A 21324-nucleotide genomic window follows, 5' to 3' on the forward strand; every position below is an offset into this window, starting at 1 on the left:
CATTTTAGAAGTTGTCATACATTGGCAGTGATTCCACTCCTGCGCCAACTGCGCCAAAGTGCGCCAAATTGTATTTACTGCGCCATCCTGATAATATCGACGAAAATTGCGCCAAACTGCGCCAAAGTCTCAGGTTTGGGGGCGTCTATCACCGGCAATCGCACCGCCGGCGCGTCAGAACATGTGCAGCTTGATTTTGGGGCTGCCAAAGTCACAACCATGGACCAAGAATTATTCCGCTGAATAAATAGCGCTCGTGCGTGCGTCCCGAGTAAGCCACAAAGCCATGCACGGTGCCGACGCAGCTTCTGTTCTGCAAGTTGGTTCTACAGCAAAATGCGCTCTCCGCAGAGGCTCGTGACGTCTAGGCCTATCGGTAGCGAGAAAGTGCGACGGCGATTCATCGGCGGACGTCGTCTGTTCCCGAAACGCTGCTGATAGCTCGTTTCAAGCGTCGCACGGCACTTAAGGAAAGCAATGTTCAGTAATAACTACATGCGTGCCGCTAAAATGCCTGTCACTTCTGTTTCTGGACATCGCGGAATGAAATCTGGGATCGCTAGCAGTAGATATGGAACAATATCGGATTTTCCTTGCTTCGCGTTTATGGAAGAGCACGCGAACGGTGGGAACGCGTTGACACTTTTCCTCAGATATACTTTATCCATGGATCTTCATCCAGAAGAGCTTTTTCATAGTTCCTTCCACCAGCACATCCGAGTTTGTAATCACTCTGCGGTAAATACCCCCTAAAAGGCCCTGCCCTTTTGAGCTCACGAGCCATGGTTCCAATTCGAATTTTTTGCTTGCTTTTTTAAAAATGTCATCTGATTAATAAAAGCATATATCCTGGTCGGAGCAGCCGCTAATGCGCAGCTGTAGCGGGCCCGTCGCTGACGGCCTACAGTGAAGCGGCTGCGCCATGTTACACGTCCGCCCCTCGCGTTCGAGGGTCAATAGCTGACGGTTAAAAATACTCACAGTTTCGCTTCAGGGCGAAGCCATGAATGCGATATTAACAAATTGTATTGCTAAACGAAGTAAGGCTAGCAGCTAACTCTTTTGGATCCGATCTCGCGTAACTCAACAAAACGCTGGTTTAACGGGATATGGCCGCTCCAGGAACCGAAGCGTTTTCGTGCTGCGAGTTCTCTAAACGCGAAGTAAGCGTTGAGAGCACAGCAAGCTTACGAGCCGTCTCGTGATGCCTCGAGATAGCGCGCGCGCAAGCGACAGTGCCTTTCGAACGATGCGGTTGTCCCCCCCCCCCTCTCCGCTCCCCTGGCTTCCCTTCATGCTCCTTACGAAAGACGGGCGGGGCGTTTCCTCTATCTTTGATGAGCAATCGACGGCAGGCCCGCACGCGGAAGATGTTATCTCATACGCTGTCCGTGCGACGGAGACAGACGGCCGGTTAGTTTAATCTCCGATAAGGTACGCATTTGGGCTGGTTGGTTCATGATTAACTGTAGAAACAGCGCTAAAAGACGGGACGAACGAGGAAAGGACACAAACAACGGCGCTGATTGTCAGCGCCGTTGTTTGTGTCCTTTCCTCGTTCGTCCCGTCTTTTAGCGCTGTTTCTAAAGTTTAATCTCCGCTTTAGCCGCGTTCGTCGCCAGCGCTCGCGAGCTTTTACCCGCAGCTAGAATGCGCGTGGTGATGTTATTAATTTGGTCTTTATACGGAAAATTACGGCAACGGCGACGGTAAAAATCCGCCTAGAGTGTCCATATAATTGCTATCACAATAAAAATTTAAAAAAAATTGAGGAGCTGTGAAGTGGATGATAAGCGAAGCCGTTTCGCGCATGGCACAAAGGTGACATGGTGGAGGACAGTTTGGTATGTAAGACCAGGTTGTTAACGGCCAGGCTGTTAACTTTCAATACGCAGTAATAATGCGAAAGCCTTAGATGCTTTATCAAACACGAAAATTGACCGTCGGCGGCATTCGATTGATGTAAAAAATAATCATGTGATGTCGTCATCATCACGTCATACATCGTCAAAACTTGTGACGCCAACATGGCGTCATATATCGTGATGTCACGTGATGATGTAATCACATGACATCATCGCTTTACACTGCTTCCGTGATCGGTGCACCGATCAAGGAGGTAGTGCAAAACCATGTGAGGTGCGGAAAGCTTGCAGAGAGGGAGGAGGAGAATCAACCCGTCGATCGAGGAGAAAAAGAACCTGGCTTTCGCCTTGGAGTTTTCTTAGGGGAATGCATTAGGGATAGTGTGGCTCTTTGGCATTGAGGCACTGCTGTGCATCATCGAGTTTGTCTACCACGTCTGCTGATAACCACATAGATGTATTTAGAGTTTTATTTCATAAATTGCAATTTTATTTATCCGGTATTCTGTTTATTTGCTAGTGTCGAAAATAGTCGCCGAAGAGGTTAATCCAGAACACTCAACTGCATGAGTCCTTATTTTGCAGGTTATGGTTGGGTTTCGCATTTACCTACGCGTACGCGTTCCGCATAGGAATGGCCGACACCGCAGCTTGTGGCCACTGCGGAAGTGATGAAACGATTGAGCATATTCTGTGCGACTGTCCACAGTACTGTTCGCAAAGTCAGTCGCTTTGCAACGCGCTTGATAAACTGGACGACCGAACTCTTTCGGAAGAAAGAATCCTGCGCCACCGACAGGACTTAACGTCACAGAAGAAGGCTGTGCAGGCGCTAATGCGCTTTCTGCGTTCAACCGGTCTATCGGAACGGCTCTGATAGGACGTCCTGCGTGTGTGTGCATGTGTGCATTTTTTTCTTTGTTTTTATTTTATCTCCCTCTCTCTCTGTCCTCTTTCCGAGCCCTATATCCCCACCCCTGTGCAGGGGTAGCAAACCGGTCACTCGCACCAGGTTAACCTCCCTGCCTCTTCCTTTTAATCTATTTCTCTCTCTCTCTCAATTTTTTTTTCATTAGCGAGTGAAGTATGGAGTTCTCCTGAGATGATTTTTTTCCGTGAGAATTGCAATGAATCCAAATATTTCTAGCCTTCATAAGAGCCCCATAATAATTTTCAGGTGCTTGAATGTTAACGCAATATGCTTCTGTAGTGCACTCCAGGATGTAAAATTTGCTGCTCCAGAGTGCTCCCAGATGCAAAATTATCTCCTCCAAAGTGCTCCAAGATGAAAACTTTTCCTGCTCCAAAGTGCTCCAAAACGGAAATTTTGCTGCTCCAAAAATTGCTCCAAATCAGAAGTCCTCGGTAGCATCACTGCATTGGGCTTTCACTCTGACATAAATTGTTATTTGCCTTTAGTGTCCCTTTAAGTCTCAGACGCCATCGTGCGAGGGGTCCTGAAGGGTATTTCAAGTTAGCTAGCCAACACAAGGCGTGGTGGTCGCTCACAACTTTGAAGGGCCTGCCGTGGAAGTAGGGGCGGAACTTTGACGTAGCCCAAATGATAGCAAGGCTAGAGTGACCTAGAATAGGGGGAGTGTCCAAAGCGCCGCGCGAATACATGGGAGGAGCAAGGGCCTTTTGCGGTGAACTTCCGCGCCGCGGCGCTGCCGTGCCGGACCCGTGGGCTTTCTCCGCGGCGGAAGCCGCGTCAAAGCGGCGAGCGTCTGCTACGCGCGTGATATTTTGGCCGCTATTAGCTAAAATTGTGGAAATTTGGGCAACATTTAATACTGCGTCACTGCAACATAATACTGCAGCGACTCATCACACAGAGAACGTGTTTGTGTGTTGTGAAACGGGGTTTTTGTATATATCTTTGCAGCTGGTTTGTCAGCGCATTGGTCAACACTTCCGCGGCTGTTTGAGGAACGCATCCTGCGCGCACTTTAGTTGTGAGAAAAGGCGCTTAGCTTACTTTCGTGTGGAATGACGAACGTAAACTTGCTGCAGGAGAGAATAAACTGGAGATAACCAGGAGAACGTAGCACATATGCACGTAGTAACTAGCTCATGCATGCTAACGCGTTTGCACCCTTCATGTCCTATCTTTTATTTCGTGCACTCGATTTGTTTTACAAGGCTGCCTCCGGCGCTCTGCTGCTTCAAGCCATTTCATGCGAAGCCGAATGTGTCAGTCGGCGTGGCTGCGGTACCAAAGTAAAAAGTTACTCGCCTAACTCGCGTCTCGTTCACTTAATTGGTATGCAGGAAAATTGGCACAGACGGGCACGAATGTACGTGTGCTCAACACGACCGATAGGTCATGGCATCACTAACTCGACATGCTTGCCATTTGCGTAACGACTTACAATAATAATATGGCGTATGGCGCGCAAACCCGCTTTCAGCCAGAAATAATTCTGACGATGTGTGGTCTGACGATGTGATTTCGTCAGGTTATAAAAAAACGTGGTGGTCACCAATATCGATGTCAACATGTTAGTCTTAACCATACATATTGAAGAACTGACCGCTTAGGTAAAATGAATGCGAAAAAATTACATGAAAAAAAACATGGTCCCTTATGCATTCGCCGGAGATGACTCGAAAACGAAAGCCATCTTTTTCGTCAGTCGATGCATTGATCCTCCCTCGCCCCTCTCCGAAAGCTTTCTGCACATAACGTGGTTTCGGACTGCCCACAGGATCGAAGTCATTGCAAGTTTTCTGCACCTCACCTGCTTTTACATTGCCTACATCGAGGGCTGATCACGGAGGCAATGGAAAGCGACATTGTCATGTGATGGCGTCATCATATGACGTCACGTTGAATGACGTCATAGTGACGTCACAAGTTTTGTCGACGTCATCGCGTGATGATTTTGTGCATCACTCGTGTTGGCTACGTGGGACGCCGACGGTCAATTTTCGTGTTTGATGAGGCATCTAAGGCTTTAGCGTTAAAAAAAAGACAAACCAAAGAAAATGACACGATAACAGTGCAACATCGTGTATGCCTCACTTCATGTTACGAGCGATCGCCCGAAAACAAACGTGATTCTCAGTTAGAGCAGCTGATTGCACGCGTCTGCGGGACAAAAGAGGCTTGCTTTACCCGTCTGGTCATCTCTTTATATTTATTCAAGAGATGAGCAGACTCGCTATTTAAGTACTCCGGAGCTTCAGCACGAAATTGTGGTGGACGCTATATTGAGGTCATCAGGAGAAAGCGGGAAATTGCGGTCGGGTGCCCTTTGGCGCGCACTCAACTGCCGCAGAAACAATTGTATTTTATGTAACTACTCGTCCCCATCTTTTCGTAAAGTCTCTGAACCGGGCGAACGCTAACCTCCGAGAACCGTGAAAACATCTGAAGTTGAGAATGAGTTGTTTGAAACTGTTTTCATTTCGTATGGTGAAGGCTTGAAGCAATGCACGCATCTCCCGCGAACGTTTCATACTGATGTTCAGCGATCCAATGCAACATGCGATAATATATATATATACCGTATTTTCGTTCAGGCAGCTTGTACAGCAAGAGTGGGGGCATTTGCAACTTTGTTTCATGATATCTGGATATTTGTAAAGCATTTTCTATATTACGCCTTTTATGCAAAAACTTGTGGAATAAGATTAGTTTACCTGGCATTGCTTTTCTTTCAAATGTTTGCGCACGGTGAGCCTTGTTGTACGCTACCTCAGAAACAAAAGCCAACAGCATTGCGGTCGTATGGCCGTCTCTACTCTTTTTTATCTTTTTTTTTGTTTCCCTTGCGTCTTCCCGGTGTGCTCCGTACATAATAAAGAGCTTGTGGAGGCTAATGAATTGTCAAATAAAGCGATGTGCACATGGCTAGCAAACCAGTGGCGACTATGAGTAAAAAGCCCGTGAAGGCACTGCGCGCAAGTATTTCATCTGACTGCGCGTGCAGTTTACTTTTTTTTATTACTCTTAATTCGTGCATGCGTGATGCTATTGCCCGATTACCTGTGCGAATAGGGTTTTTTTTTTCGTTCTTTGCTTGTGCGTGTCCGTTTTGCGCATTTTTACACACGCACCAACGTTCTCGAACCCTGTGACCGGAACTATAGGCCACGCTGATGCCGCTTTACACATGATTTTTAGGGGCGAAGCTCCTTAAAGCGGCACCCGTTCGTCCCTCGTAGTCGTAGTGCGTAACCAGTCGTAACGCTAGTACCAGATCTTGACCTCCAAGGTGGTGCCGGTGGGAGATTTCTCCTGTGCGTTGTTGAACAATAAAAAATTCGCAGCGTGCGCGTTAACTAAAAGCCGAATTCTTCTGTCTCTCATTCCCCATTAGCAGCCATTGGCATGTTCCAGCAGGAAACGTTAGTAGAAGTAGAAGTGTAAGTGTTAGCTAAAAGCCGACTTCTTCTGTCTCTCATTTCCATTAGCAGCCATTGTTTACCTCCACTGTAGTGCCTGGTGAGATTTCTCCTGTGCGTGATTAAACAATAAAAAATTTGTTCAAAACGCCGTTGATTGATGAAATAAACCAACGAAAGACGCCAGATGTTTTCTAAAAGCAAAACGAAAGAACGCCAGATGTTTCTAAAGCAAAACGAAAAGACGCCAGCTGCTTAACGAAAGACGCCAGATGTTTTCTAAAGCAATGGTTTTCTAAACAATGAAAATTCACAGCGTACATGTAAAATTAAAGTGAGCTGCAAGTCGTCATAACTCTCATCGAACCTTTAGTATAAACGCGCCCGATCTCACGTCGGTGATGATGTACTGGGCAGAATTCACGGAAGATTCACGGTTTACCGATGAACCTCCGCAGCTTCGCCCACTCATCATCATTCACTCCGTGGATATGCTGTGATTTTTTTGCATTCTGTTGTTGCCCCAGCACTAACACAACGCTTAAAGATAGATAAGCTTCATTCCGCACCGCATTACTAAAGTTAAGTAGACTTCAAGTGCCCTGTGTGGAAACGCGACGCAAAAAACTACAGCGCGTAGCAGACGCCCCTCGCTTTCCGCGCGCTACCCGAGCGCGGAAAGCCCACGGGTCCGGCGCAGCAGCGGCGCGGCGCGGGAGTTCACGGCAAAAGGCCCACGCGGGAGCCGGCGCTTTGGACACTCCCCCTATTCTAGGTCACTCTAGCAAGGCTCTCCTTTTCTGTTGTGGAATAGTTGGCTTTCGCCTTGGATAACGACCGGCTAGAGTAGCTGATAACCCTTTCCAGTCCGTCAGTCCTCTGCACAAGAGCGGCGCCGAGTCCTACGCTGCTTGCGTGGGTGTAGATTTCCGTCGGTGCGGATTTGCGTCGAAATGAGCAAGTATCGGAGGCGTTTGTAGGCGTCGTTTCAGCTCTTGAAATGCTTTGATTTGCGCAGGTTCCCACTTAAACTCGACGTCAGTCTTGATCACTAGTGAGTGGCTCGGCCATGCGAGCGAAGTTTTGGACAAACCGCCTGTAATAGGCACACAGGCTGAGGAATCGACGCACAGCCTTTTTGTCGGCAGGTGGCGGGAATGTAGCGGTGGCGGCTGTCTTCTGCGGGTCAGGGCGGACTCCAGAGTTGCTGATGACGTGTCGTAGGAAGAGAAGCACTTCGTGCGCGAATCGGCACTTTTCCTGTTTGAGTGTTACGCCAGAGGACCTGACTGCCTCAAGCGCTGTTCCAAGGCGTCGGAGGTATTCGTGAAAATTGGGAGCAGAGTCTGCCAGTTAAATCCAGCCAGCACTGTGTCCATAGCGCGCTGGAACGTCGCAGGCGCCGAGCAAAGACCAAATGGCATGACCTTGCCAAATGACGGCCTGTTTGAGCCATCCGGTGTTATAAAGGCTGTCTCCTCGCGATCTCTCTCGTCGACTTTAATTTGCCAATAGCCCGTCTTGAGGTCCATCGAAAAAAAGTACTTTGCGTTACAAAGTCAATCGAAGGCGTCGTCTATCCGTGGGAGGGTATATACGTCCTTCTTCGTGATCTTGTTCAGGCGACGGAAATCGACACAGAAACGCAAGGTTCAATCCTTCTTCACCAAGACTACTGGTGATGCCCACGGACTCTTCTATGGCTGTGTGATGTCATCCTGCAGCATTTCTTCGACTTGTTGCTTTATAGCTTCTCGTTCTCGCGTCGAAACCCGGTAGGGACTCTGACTCAGTGGTTGAGGATTTTCTTCCGTTATGATACGGTGCTTAGCAAGGGGTGTTTGTCGAACCCTTGATGACGACGAGAAACATTCCTTGTATTGCTGCAGAAGGCATCGGAGCTGTTGCTGTTGGCATGCGGGAAGACTTGGGTTGACGTCAAAGGATGCTTCTGGTAATGGAGTCATCATGGTAGCTTCGTCAGAATCTGAAAAAAAAAATCACAGCATATCCACACCACGTGGTGTGGATATGCGTGGTGTGGAATCATCATCCACGTGGTGAATGATGATGAGTGGGGCGAAGCGAACTCGCGCTGCAGCACGGCGATGGCATTGGCGCGAGCGTGGTCCTTCTTGATGGAAGATATTGTTACTAGATTGATTGAGAACCACAATCTGCTGCACACAGCGCAACTATGGCCGAAACTGTTCTCAAGGAAGTCCCGCTGGAAGCGCGCGTCGGCGCCTTCGGGCAGAGCCCGCCTGATGCGTTTTGCAGCCACTTCACGTGCTCGCACAGCCTCGGGCTCTGCCTGCCGGTACGCGCGCTTTCTCGTCGCTTCACGGTCCTTCACATTTTGAAGATCCGATTCGCGCCGCAGCCGTGCCGTGCAGCTTCAGCCTCGCGGGCTCGAACGGCGGGGTCTTTCGCGCCGCAGCCGTGCAGCTTGTCGAGCAGCTTCGACCTCGCGGGCTCGAACGGCGGGCTCTTCGCGCCGCAGCTGTGCAGCTTGTCGAGCAGCGTCGACCTCGCGGGCTCGAACGGCGGGGTTTTCTCGCCGCAGCCGTGCAGCTTGTCGAGAAGCCTCGGCTTCGCGGGCTCGAACGGCGGAATCTGCTTTGCGGCGTCGACGTGCAGCTTCGGGCTCGCGGGCTCTCACCTCAGGATTCTGTCTGCGAGCGCGTGCTGCCGCCGCCTTCCGTGCCCTCCGTTCCGCAGCCTTGTCTTCCATCTGGCGACTCCGAGCTAAAGAGAAAGCGTGCCAAGAGGGAGCCTCATGGCGCGTTACTTCTGAAATGTTGTCTTCGGATGTCGTTGAAAACACGAGACGTACTAAAGAAGAAAGAACGCCACACAGGCGAACACGCACGAGAGTGTCCCTCGTCAGCGTCGTCGTCTTCTTCTTCTACTGCATACCAGAACGCGCGCAGTAAAGAAGAAAGAATGCCACACAGGCGAACACGCACGAGAGTCTCACTCGTCAACGTCGTTTTCTTCTACTGCATACCAGAACGCGCGCTTCTCACGAGCTAGAGGTGGCTATTACAACGCTACAAACAAACGGAGGATGGACAGACCCACGGCATAAGGAGCTTCGCCCCTAAAGAAAAGTCACAGTTTCGCCGCAAGGGCGAAGCAATGAATGCGATAGCAAGAAACTAATGCTATACGAAGTGAGGCTCGCCAGTGGATACTCTCAGTTTGAACAGCGCTCCTGTTGCAAAGGCGGCCGAAGCAGCGAAGGAAACTAGCGTGCTTCAAGTGTCGAGCTGTGACACTTGATAGTTCGCGCTCATCTTCTGTTTGTTCGTTTAGAGGCGTCCCTTGAGCTCGAGTGACTTTCGTACGCTCCGTAACATGAGCGCGGACATCACGGTGAAAGCGCGAAACATCACTCTTCCCCTCACCACGAGAAAACCGCGCGGACAGCGGAAGGGCAAGGTTCTCCCTACGTAAATATAAGAAGCGAGCGAGCTCGCCGACGACTTTTACGGGCTCCCGTCACGCTCCTAGCGCCATCTCGCTGGTAATGAAGAAACGCCTATAAGCGGCTGCCGTCTCTGAGTCAGTTCAGCGGTGAAGGGTGTGTATATAACGCTCGCCGTTAGCTACGTGGAGGATCTGCGTTTCGTGGCGTAGTGGTTAGCGCCACTCGCTGCGGAGCAAGAAGTCCCTGGTTCGATTCCGCGCTTCGGAAGCATTTTTCTGAATTATTTTTCTTTGGGGCGTTTACATATATATACATACTTATACATATACGCTGCATGACGGCGGTGACGGCGACGGCAAAATTCAGCCGAGACTGTCCATATAATTGCTATCGCAATAAAACACTGCAGAGGGCCACGATTTCCTCGATGTATGTGTAGGTAACTGAGTGACACACGTAGTCACACTACATAGTAATATTGACGCGAGGTAGGCTGGCAACTGTTCTGGCCAGCCCCTGGGAAGAGAAGAACGAAGTTAATCGGTGTGCGCGCGCTTTTCGGTGTTGGCCTTTTTCTGGAATAAACGTCCCTGTTTTGTTTCTTCATCCTGTGTGTTATACCATCTATCAGTTAGCCTGGTGACATTTTCTGGTGGAGGAGCTGGGTACGGTAGATGATACGGTCTCCAGAGCGTACCTCAGACGCAAGCCCGCTGAGTAGTTCGACCGAGCTTACCCCTGTGCACGTACGTACCAGTCGTCGTCTCCAGGGCCTCCAGCAACAGCACGGTTTGCTACCTCAACGCACGAGAAATATGAATCAAACACCTCTCAACGCTACCGTGCAAGCACCAGCGCAGCTTGTCGTCAACCAAACCAGGACGCCGAAGACATTTCACGGAGCTGCTTTTGAAGATGCCGACGACTGGCTTGAGCACTTCGACCGGGTTGCCATAATCAACGACTGGACCCAAGAGCGTAAGCTACGCTGTGTGTGTTGCGTTCTCGAAGATTCCGCAAAAACGTGGTTTGAGAATCACGAGGCAACGCTAACGTCGTGGGATGAGTTTCGTCGGCAGTTCCTCAGCGCCTTTGCCAGAGCAGACAGGAAGGAGAGAGCTGAGTGTGCGACGGAGGCCAGAGTTCAAGGCCCAAACGAAAGGGTGACAACATACATAGAGGACATGGATCGGCTTTTCAGGCGTGCGGACCATTCTATGACTGAAGCAAAGAAAGTTCGTCACCTAATGCGGGGTGTCAAAGAAGAAATTTTTGCCGGCCTCATTCGAAACCCGCCTGCGACACTTGCGGAGTTCCGCGATGAAGCCACTGCCATGGAGAGTGCCCTTCAACAGCGCGCCAGTATAACCGCGATGTCGTACAATCAAGCGAGGTCACTTCGGTCACTCTCGGCAGTGACATCAGCGCCTTGCGAGAGCTCATCAGGACTGTCATCAAGGAGGAGATACAAAAGATGCAGATGGCTGCTTCACGGTAGGGCAGCTCTCCGTTGCGGAGATGGTTCGCGCCGAGGTACGTCATGCTGTCCACGCTCCCCAACACTACGAGGTGCCACAGCAACGGCAGTGCGTCGAGATGAGCTACGCGGAAGCAGTGCGACGTCCTCCACAGTGCAGTACTCCCGGCGCGGTGCACCCCGCTCAGCAAATGGAAGTCGGCTTCAGTGCTCGCAACCCGCCGTTCATCGCCGAAGCAAGACCAAGGAAGAGCGATGTCTGGCGCACACCGGACCACCGGCCCCTTTGTTTTCATTGTGGCGAAGCCGGGCACATCTACAGAACGTGCCCTTACCGCCGTGTGGGTCTCCGTGGATTCTCGCCGAATGCCCCTCGTCCGCGACCTGGTGAGCGACCACTGGAAATCGAGAACTTCATCTCCAATCGTCGCAATGTCGAGCATCGATGGCATGAACCCCGTTCATCGTCTCCTGCTCGTTATAGGTCCTCAAGCCCAGCCTTTTCACGCGGCGCTTCGAGACGCCGCTCACCCAGTCCTGGAGGTCGGGAAAACTGAGTTCAGCGACCTCCGGAGGTGAGGCCGCTGACGCTGACTGCACAGAAGATCCTCCATTACGACGACATCGCCGACAGAAAAGAGACACACAGATGCAGCCAGATTCGGTACCAAAAGTAGTAACCTCCAACATTACTGTAACTGTGGACGACGAAGTAACGGCGCTAATGGATACTGGGGCAGATACTTCAGTTATGAGCATGGAGCTTGCCTGCAAGCTGAAGAAGGTTTCTACACAGTGGACTGGGTCACAGATTCGGATGGCAGGAGGCCATATTCTAACTCCGGCAGGAAGATGCACAGCACGAGTAAGCATTCGTGGGTTTACGTATCTAGATTTTCTTATACTGCCGAATTGCTCGAGGGACCTAATTCTCGGGATGGACTTCCTGCAGGCTAACGGAGCCGTGATTAACTTGCAAGAGTCGCAGGTAACGTTTTTCATGGCGTGCGCCTTAGCGGGTAGCACTGACGACAGTTATGTCAATGCCTTGAGGGTTGTCGACGACAACGTCACGTTACCGCCGAAGAGTAGCGTATTGACCCTGGTGACCTGCGACGTATTCGACGATTTTGACAACTATGAAGGCATCGCCGAGGCAAATATTCCTCTGTTGCTCAAACGGAACATCTGCATAGCCCGAGGCCTTGTTCGGCTACAGAATAAATGCTCTCAACTTCTGCTAACCAACTTCAGTAACGAATTTCAGCACGTCCCTCAAGGCACCGCTGTCGCCTTTCTCAGCGATATCGCCGACTTCTCTGACATCGGAACGTTAGAGTTGAGTTCATCGGATGCAACCATTAGTGCTAACCTAGGCAGCCACATTCACGTTAATGCTGGCTTGTCAGATGCGCAAAAGGAGAGCCTGCTAAGCCTTGTGACAGAATTCTCCGGTTGCTTCTCCACAGCATCGAAAGTTCAACGCACTTCTGTGACCAAACACCGTATTGTTACGAAGGGGTCGGCGCGGCCTCTTCGCCAGCATCCATACCGCGTGTCCCGAAAGGAGAGGGAGGCGATTAAGCGTCAAATGCAGGAAATGTTGAATGATGACGTCATTCAACCGTCGACAAGTCCGTGGGCGTCGCCCGTGGTACTAGTAAAGAAAAAAGACAACATACTTCGCTTCTGCGTTGACTACCGCCGACTTAACAGTCACCAAACGCGATGTTTATCCCCTGCCGCGGATTGATGCCTTGGACCGTCCACGCCATGCTCAGTTTTTTACATCATTAGACCTCAATCAGGGTACTGGCAAATTGAGGTTGACGAGGGCGACCGTGAGAAAACCGCGTTCGTGACTCCTGACGGGCTGTACGAATTTAAAGTACTGCCTTTCGGTCTGTTCCGCTCCCGCCACATTTCAAAGAATGATGGACACTGTACTCGCTGGTCTAAAGTGGCAGACGTGTCTTGTATACCTGGACGACGTCGTTGTGTTCTCAAGCACGTTCGACGAACACCTCACACGGCTAAAAAGCGTACTCACAGCAATACGCAAGGCAAACCTCACTATCAAGCCTGAAAATTGCTACTTCGGCTACCAGGAACTCAAGTTTCTAGGCCACGTGGTGAGCCCTGACGGTGTTCGACCAGACCCAGACAAGCTGACTACTGTTGTCTACCGCTCCGGACATAAGCATGCCGATGCTGACTGCCTATCGCGTGGCCCTATTCCCTTGACATCATCTGACATGGAAGAAGATTTGCCGTTTCTTGACTTCGTCGACGTGGTGCGGATGGCTGAGCATCAACGTGAGGACACTGAGCTGCTCCCTATCATCCGCTATCTTCAGGGAGCTGACGTCGTCCCACGCCCGCTCTCACGAGGACTGACCTCTTATTGCCTGCGAAACAATGTTCTCTACAAGAGAAATTTCGAGAACAGCCACGGAACTTTTCTGCTCGTCGTTCCGACGGCACTGCGTGGGGAAGATTTGCAGGCGTGCCACGACGACCCCTCTTCCGGTCACTTAGGCTTTGCGAGGACATTAGCGCGCATACGCCAAAAAAAAAATCACAGCATATCCACGGGGTGAATGATGATGAGTGGGGCGAAGCTACGGAGGGAATCATCTGTAAACCGTGAAACTCTTCCGTGAAATGCGCCCAGTACATAATATAAAGAGTGTGAAACATCGTGTATATATTAAACATCAAACTTTTATTGTACTGTTGGTTTACGTGGTCCCTTCATTATCACTTGTGATCGGTGAAATGCAAGGAAGAAGTCCGCTCCCGAGCGAAAGAGCGCCAAGGGCGACCGCATTCCCCGCTCGCCCTGTGCGAATTAAAGGCAAGGCTAGAGGGAAGACAGGACGCGCATTCCACGACGCGAGGTCGGTAGCATGCCCAACGAAACCCAACGGAACGCGATCGTGCAAGTGCTCCGGCTTCGCATCGCCTCATGGTTCCATTTAGCGTCCCAAAACCAAACATATTGCTCAAGGTGTGCCTTGCGTTTTTCGTAGAAATAATTTCTTTATCATGTACATTAAGACGAAAAGTTGAAAGCTCACTAGAGTGTATCGCCCGCAAAGTATGTCTTTTAGTGTGATTTAACTCTCGTACGGCAGGGTCCTCGCGCCGTTGCCGGTCCACCTCGCCCGTTGACGATCGGGCGACGTGGCTACATATAACTACTACTACTACACTTTAAGAAAAACATCTGGCATTCTTTCGTTCTGCTTTTACAAAACATCTGGCGTCTTTCGTTGGTTTATTTCATCAATCAACGGAGTTTTGAACAAAATTTTTATTGTTTAATCACGCACAGGAGAAATCTCACCAGGCACTACCTTGGAGGTAAACAATGGCTGCTAATGGCAATGAGAGACAGAAGAAGTCGGCTTTTAGCTAACACTTACACTTCTACTTCTACTAACGTTTCCTACTGGAACATGCCAATGGCTGCTAATGGGGAATGAGAGACAGAAGAATTCGGCTTTTAGTTAACGCGCACGCTGCGAATTTTTTATTGTTCAACAACGCACAGGAGAAATCTCCCACCGGCACCACCTTGGAGGTCAAAGCGTAAGACTTGTTACTCACTACTACGACCACGACGACTACGAGGGACGAACGGGTGCCGCCTTAAGGAGCTTCGCCCCTAAAACACTTCTGGCTACAGCTATATTCGTCAGTTCAGCGCTATGTCAGGACCTGTCGTGACTGCCAGAGGCGTAAAGTTCCACCCGTCAAGCCTGCTGGCTTCCTCCAGCCTTTGGATCCGCCTCTAGCGCCGTTCCAACAAGTGGGAATGGACCTTCTCGGTCCGTTTCCTACGTCATCCTCGGAAAACAAATGGATAATCGTCGCAACCGACTATCTAACTCGCTATGCGGAGACAAAAGCTGTGCCCAGGGAAACTGCTGTCGAAGTCGCCAGCTTCTTCGTCCACGACATCGTGTTGCGTCATGGTGCACCTGCTGTTCTCATCACTGATCGCGGTGCAGCGTTTACTGCGGAGTTATTGCACCAGGTCGCAAAGCTAACGCACACCCACCACCGGAAGACCACAGCCTACCATCCCCAAACCAACGGTTTGACTGAGCGGTTAAACAGAACACTGGCCGACATGCTGTCTATGTACGTGGATGTGGAGCACAAAACGTGGGATGAAATTTTGCCGTATGTGACGTTTGCTTATAATACAGCTGTGCAAGAGACCACCGAGCTTACGCAATTCGAGCTTGTTTACGGACGTCGCGTCACAACACCGTTAGACGCTATGCTCCCAGTAGAACACGACACCAGCAGAAATGACAGCGTTGACGACTTCATTCAGAAAGCCGAGGAAGCCCGCCAGCTTGCTCGGAACAGCATTCGCACGCAGCAGGATATCGACGCTCGCCGTTACAACGTGGGCCGACGGAACGTCCACTACCAACCGTGTGACTACGTGTGGGTGTCAGGGGCGTAGCCACGTTAGGGCACACCGGGCCCGTGCCCCCCCCCGAAATTTTTTTTTGCCATAGCATACAGAGCATAAAATGACACTCGACCACATCTGCCTGCTCGTCCCCACTACAGATCAAGGAGGTGCCCCCCCCCCGAAAAAAATTTCTGCCTACGCCCCTGGTGGGTGTGGACACCTATCCGACATCGTGGGCTCGGAGAAGTTGTTACGACGCTATTTTGGTACTTACGAAGTTGTGCGCTGCCTCAGTGATGTCAATTACGAGGTGGTACCCCAAAGCTCTGACCCGAGTTTGAGCCGACGACGTGCACGTGCTGAGGTTGTCCACGTCGTACGGATGAAGCCGTACCACGCCCGCGAGTGATAACCGACACTTCGCAACCCCTTCGAATACTGTACTATGTTACCTTGTTTTTTTCTCCTTCACGCAACCACCTTTCTCCGTAGTACTCTTACACCCGAACCCGTCGACCGGGACGGTCGCTCTTGAGAGGGGGGGAATTGACGTGAGGTAGGCTGGCAACTGTTCTGGCCAGCCCCTGGGAAGAGAAGAACGAAATTAATCGGTGTGCGCGCGCTTTTGGGTGTCGACCTTTTTCTGGAGTAAACGTCCCTGTTTTGTTTCTTCACCCTGTGTGTTATACCATCTATCAGTTAGCCTGGTGACAATATGTATTCTTTACACTCAGACTGGTGATAACATGGCGATCGGCGAGAACGGCACACTTCGCGCGCACACCACTTCGTCGTCCTCTTCTTCTTTCTTCGAGCCGACACACAGAAAGAAGTAGGCGCTACAGGGCCCTCCGCTTAGTGAGGAAGCCGTGAGGCTGCTGAGCGGTACTAAGAAATCAAGCTCGTATCTGTAGCGAAACGCAATCTGGGACGGCGATACGTAGGTTCGAAAGGGTTTGCGGTTGTGTTTGCGCTTGTCGATTGATTTTCTAAATGAGCCGCTTTAAGACGGTTAATGGACACCGACTCGTCGCGCGCATACCACTTCGTCGTCCTCCTCTTTCTTCGAGCCGACACACAGAAAGAAGTAGGTGCTACAGGGCCTGCTTATACATGGTCTTGGGTAGTTGCGCTGTGACATACTTACACAGACTGAACACACCACAACACTTGCGCTCTGTGTTGGGGTGTGTCCAGTCCGTCCAAATACTTTACAGCGCAATTACCGAGTACTCATGTACTGCCATTTTCCGTAGGCATGGGTTCCTATGAAAGCTGCACTACGTGTACACTTTTACCTTGCCAAAAGCTCGAAATGCTGCTCAAAGACAGCTTGTCAATTCTCTGTTCATTTTCAGAATAAACGCGCATGCGTGTGCAGGGACATTGTTTCAACGTTCCGAACTGACACTCGACTCGGCTACACTTTCACGACACTGAAACGAAGCTAGAGCAGAAGGTGTTTTTAAATCGAAGATGCGTTATATGTCGCCGTCTGCGGTTCGTGAATGCTCTGTGCTGCAAACATATATAAGAAATTATATCGAGCTTTTTCCACACACAAGCGTTGTGCCCATTTTACCGTGTAGTGACCTGTCAGATTTGTCCCCCTTCGTCGGACTGTCCTCTTTTTCAAGTGAACGCGCACATGTGTATCAGGCCAAAAACAATACACCTCTGCCCTTCCAGTTCGTTTTTCTGCTCACTGAAGCTACTCTCTTTCTCACAACTGTGGATTACTCATAGTCACGAATGATACGTCGTTTCACGTATATAAATCTGCAGTACTGGGAAATTGCGGCTCTGACAGAGTCCAGCCATCAAGATCACTTGCTAGCCGGCTCGTGCACGAATTCATCGCTTTGTCTACTTCCCTATGCTGGTGAAGCGTAAAATACACGGACGGTAAAGACACTGAGAGAGACAAGGCGCTTAGTATGTAACAGCACCAACTAGCTCAAATGCAGCACAGCTCGTTAAGATGTCGAGGGAGCGCACTTTTTAGCCACATAAATTGAAAGCTGAGTACTGAAACTTAGTACCCTGTTTTATCTCGTAGGACTTGCCTCCCAGCTACGAGGAGGTGATGCGGTACCTGTCCCAGCAGTCGTCGAAAAGATGACGTTCACACCACGAGGCATGGAGGCGTGCCTATCGCTGACCAGCAGCTCGGGATCTTGCTGCACAACAGCAGCACTGCACTCGCCGTATCCTGCGTCCTCTGGTTGTGGCCGCTACGCCTAGCTTTCAGCAGTTGGTTCAACTGCCTGGAATTGGCGAAACGATGGGCAAGGAAATAACTGACCCGTCTTCCCTGCCGCCACCCCCAACGCCAACGCCAACATCACCTCCACCACCGTCGCCATCACCAGAGCCTGTAGAACTTGTCCCGGCATTTTCGAACAACTCTCGCTCTACAGCCACTTTTTCAACAGCGTCCGCGAGGGGACGCTTCCATCGCGTCTGGATCCGCCAAGAACCGGCACCTACTCCTACGTTACCGCAACCTACAACGTCACCGGTGACAGCTACTAACATGGCGAGTTCCGTTTGCACCACGCAACGGCTCATACACGAAGAAACCGTAGAGATCGAACCCACGACGTTCCTCATCGCGAACACACGTGACGCTGTCAGGAATAACAACCATGGGTGCTTGAGATTCGATTTTAGGTTCTAAGTGCCGACACCACTTCGGAAGCAAGAAAAAACAACCAGCTGAACTCACAAGTTCAAGGGTTTGGTGTTCAAACCTCGTAGGGTTTTTGTTCATTGGTGTGCACGTGGTCAAGAGAAGCTGCTTCAGTCAGTACACGATGTGCAGTGTCCTCAGCGAATGAGTGTGGGAGAACTCTTGCTTTGAGGATTACATGAAGGTTAATATCATTTGCCAATGAACGTGAACCAACGCGCAGCCAACAACGTCCCTACTACAGATATTGCCGTTTTTGGAACGATTACGCTCAAGTCATTGCTGAGCTTAAATTATGAGAATAATTTGTGTAATGCGCAGGTCATGCTTACAAGTGTGACTAAGTTGAAACAAAACGCCCTGCGCATTATGGTCATGCCTGACCCCAGGTGATCTAAATCGCTGGCTTTCCCCTCTTTTCCATCTGCTCCTTTTCATGCTATTCTGGAGCACCACCCCAATTTCTTTTGTCTTCCGCACAGGGATCATTATCAGTGTTCACGATTTTATATTTGCGAGGTAGCCAGTCACGTATACATATATCTCAGCATACCTATATAACTATATCACCTCTAAAGCCAACACGAAGGGCTCAGCGTTTGTTTAGAGCTTACTGTCTTCGTTAGCGCGCCAACTCAGCATGACACTTCGCAAGTGTAGTACGCAAATGTTTACAAGTGCTGAGCCCAGCGGACTGCTGGTTGTTCAACTGTCGCCTCGATGAGGCGAACGTAACTTCGCTTACAGTGTGTGGTGAGAGATCGCGCAGGAATTTCTGCTGGTCGTAACCTTTCAAGAAATGTCGTTGAGCCTTCCATAGTATCTTTCGTAGCTAGGCACACATGTACACACAATGTCTCTAAAGAAAATTCTTACAGACGTCTGTTAAATGCGCTTTAAAAGACAAAAGGGTTCAAGTACGACAAATGTATTGTAAACCACCATCACACGAGGCGCGTCCGTTATTCGACGATCCGAGAAGTATCAAGTGGGTGGTGCAACCGAAATGTTGTGATGCCACTAGGTAACCACAACGTGGTCATTGTCACTAATCCCAAAATAAAGCTTTAAGCTAAGAAGCCCCAAAGTTCGGTCACAAGTGTGCTGCAGTGGTTCGAATCACTCACTGTGGTTTCGATGTCTCCTTTCAGGCGAGTTCTGAAAGTTACGTGATAATGAAGTGTAAATCATTGCTATGTGATAAACGACCACTAAATGGGCCAGACCTAAATTTTGTCAACGACTGATATGCCTCTTGCGGTGGGAGGTGAGGCGATGTGGTTTTCAATTGAGCAACACATGTTGAACATGCGAGTAAAACCCAGATGTTAATTCGCATGGTGCTGGTCTTTTGTTGAGTTCTTTTGTCGTGTGCGTTACTGAAGAGTGGTCAGGAGTTACTTTAGAGTTTTTATTGTTGTTACATGAGTAACAACTCATGGAAACTTCAGCTCTTTGGATATGGCAGTCGTCATCCATTCGTAAAAGCTCTCTAACGACATTTGCACGAAATGTACTTAGTTCGGATCTTTCGCCGCGTCATGCAGATAAAAGTGTACGTACATCGCCGAAAAAAAGAGCCTGTAAGCAGAGGTGGCGAAATAAGTAGTCATAAGTAGAGTCGCACGCTAGTGTAGAGAAACTGGCGAAATCGAAGCTTGTTCAATGGGAGAGGCTTGGGCATTTTTAAAATTGCAGATAGCACAAAATATACATAAATATTTACTTGCATACATAACAGAGCGTTGTTGCGAAATTAGAAAACAATATCAATTGTGCCTTTACCACTGGTTAGAGCATTGGCTTAAGGAAAAATGCGCCACATGGTTTGCAATTAGTAATGCGCCAACGTTTATTAGCATCTGCGCAGTGATGTTCAAGGGGCCGTGTGTGGGACTGAATACGTCTAGCATTAAGTCATACCATCTTGTTTCATTTCTGTCAAAATCAGGAAGAAGTCTGGGTATGTCTTGAAGCGTTTAAGGCCGTCTTGGCAACACAGTTGTTTGGCCAAATTTCGTCTTGTCCCCTTAACGCATATCAAAGATATGCTTTCAAATAAAGTTGTGCTCAAGTGTCAACAACAGTAACTGCTGAGGGCCTCACATCTATACGCCTAAAGTACGTGTGTCTTTGGGCTGTTGTTGCTACACAATATGGATATTTCTTTCCGTTTTCGCATACGAGAAGATCAGACACCTGGTCTGGTCAGCGATGTTGTTACAGACCTGCTTAAAAGGAACATGACGGTGGGAATTGAATCTGAAAGAAAATAGGTGCATGTGCATGCGGCCACTCTTACGTGCGCAAGAGAAGCGTGATACATGTGGTATGAACATCGGCCTGCTACTGGCATGGCGAGTTCATGATGTAAACAGCATGTTACGCTATCCCTTTTTCCTCTACTAAAGAAGCACGCAGTCCAGTCACAACGAAGGGGCCCTAAGGAGGCTTGAAGATATCAATATCAATAATATAGAAACTTGAGAGAATTGGTATATCTTCATCACGCGTAAAGTGCAGCGCGCACTGGGAACGACAGACGAAAGAGTAGAAGCAAACAGTACTACTGCTGACTCAAGTGAAATTTTATTGGAAAAGAAAATATAAATATCTAGAATCATCACAACTATGTGGGCAAAAACATCGAAAAAATAAAAATACAGAAGAGAACTGGACAAGTCGCACTTTTGATACAATCGTTTTTTACAAGTGTTAGTGAGATAATGAAATTCAATGTCACTCCACGTGATCGACGGCCTTCTGACACACGACTGTCTTTTCCTTCTAATATGTAAAGTTTCAACAATTTCTCTGGCGACCTGCTGTTTGTTATGTGTTAGATCATTGTGACCTCAAACTAGGGGGAGCAACCGCACTCATGACAATGGTCAGCGAGGGTAGATGGTCGGTCTTCAGTGAGTGAACGTTCGTGCTGTTTTAATTTGATGCTGATAAACCTTCCGCTCTGCCCAATGTACGTTTTGCCACAAGACAGTGGTATTTGATACACAATTCCCACGTCACATTCAACTAACTTATACAATGCTTCATCCAGCATCCTGGAGCCCG

General features: G+C 49.5%; 1 protein-coding gene across 3 annotated transcripts in view; it reads left to right on the forward strand.

Annotated features, from left to right (window-relative positions):
* LOC119375661 (uncharacterized) overlaps nucleotides 1–20943 on the forward strand; it is a 315585-nt gene extending 294642 nt beyond the window's left edge. Inside the window, exon 7 of one of the 3 annotated variants that reach the window (XM_049420276.1) lies at nucleotides 17620–20942. In XM_049420276.1, coding sequence (XP_049276233.1) covers nucleotides 17620–17682 — 63 coding nt within the window. In that variant the 3' untranslated portion in view covers nucleotides 17683–20942. Of the gene's footprint in view, nucleotides 1–17619 lie in introns of all 3 variants that reach the window. The other 2 variants (XM_037645895.2, XM_049420275.1) reach the window with 2 other exon arrangements.
* Nucleotides 20944–21324: the final 381 nt, after the last annotated feature.

The sequence above is a fragment of the Rhipicephalus sanguineus genome, chromosome 11, assembly GCF_013339695.2.
Source record: "Rhipicephalus sanguineus isolate Rsan-2018 chromosome 11, BIME_Rsan_1.4, whole genome shotgun sequence".
NCBI classification, from domain to species: Eukaryota; Metazoa; Arthropoda; class Arachnida; order Ixodida; family Ixodidae; genus Rhipicephalus; species Rhipicephalus sanguineus.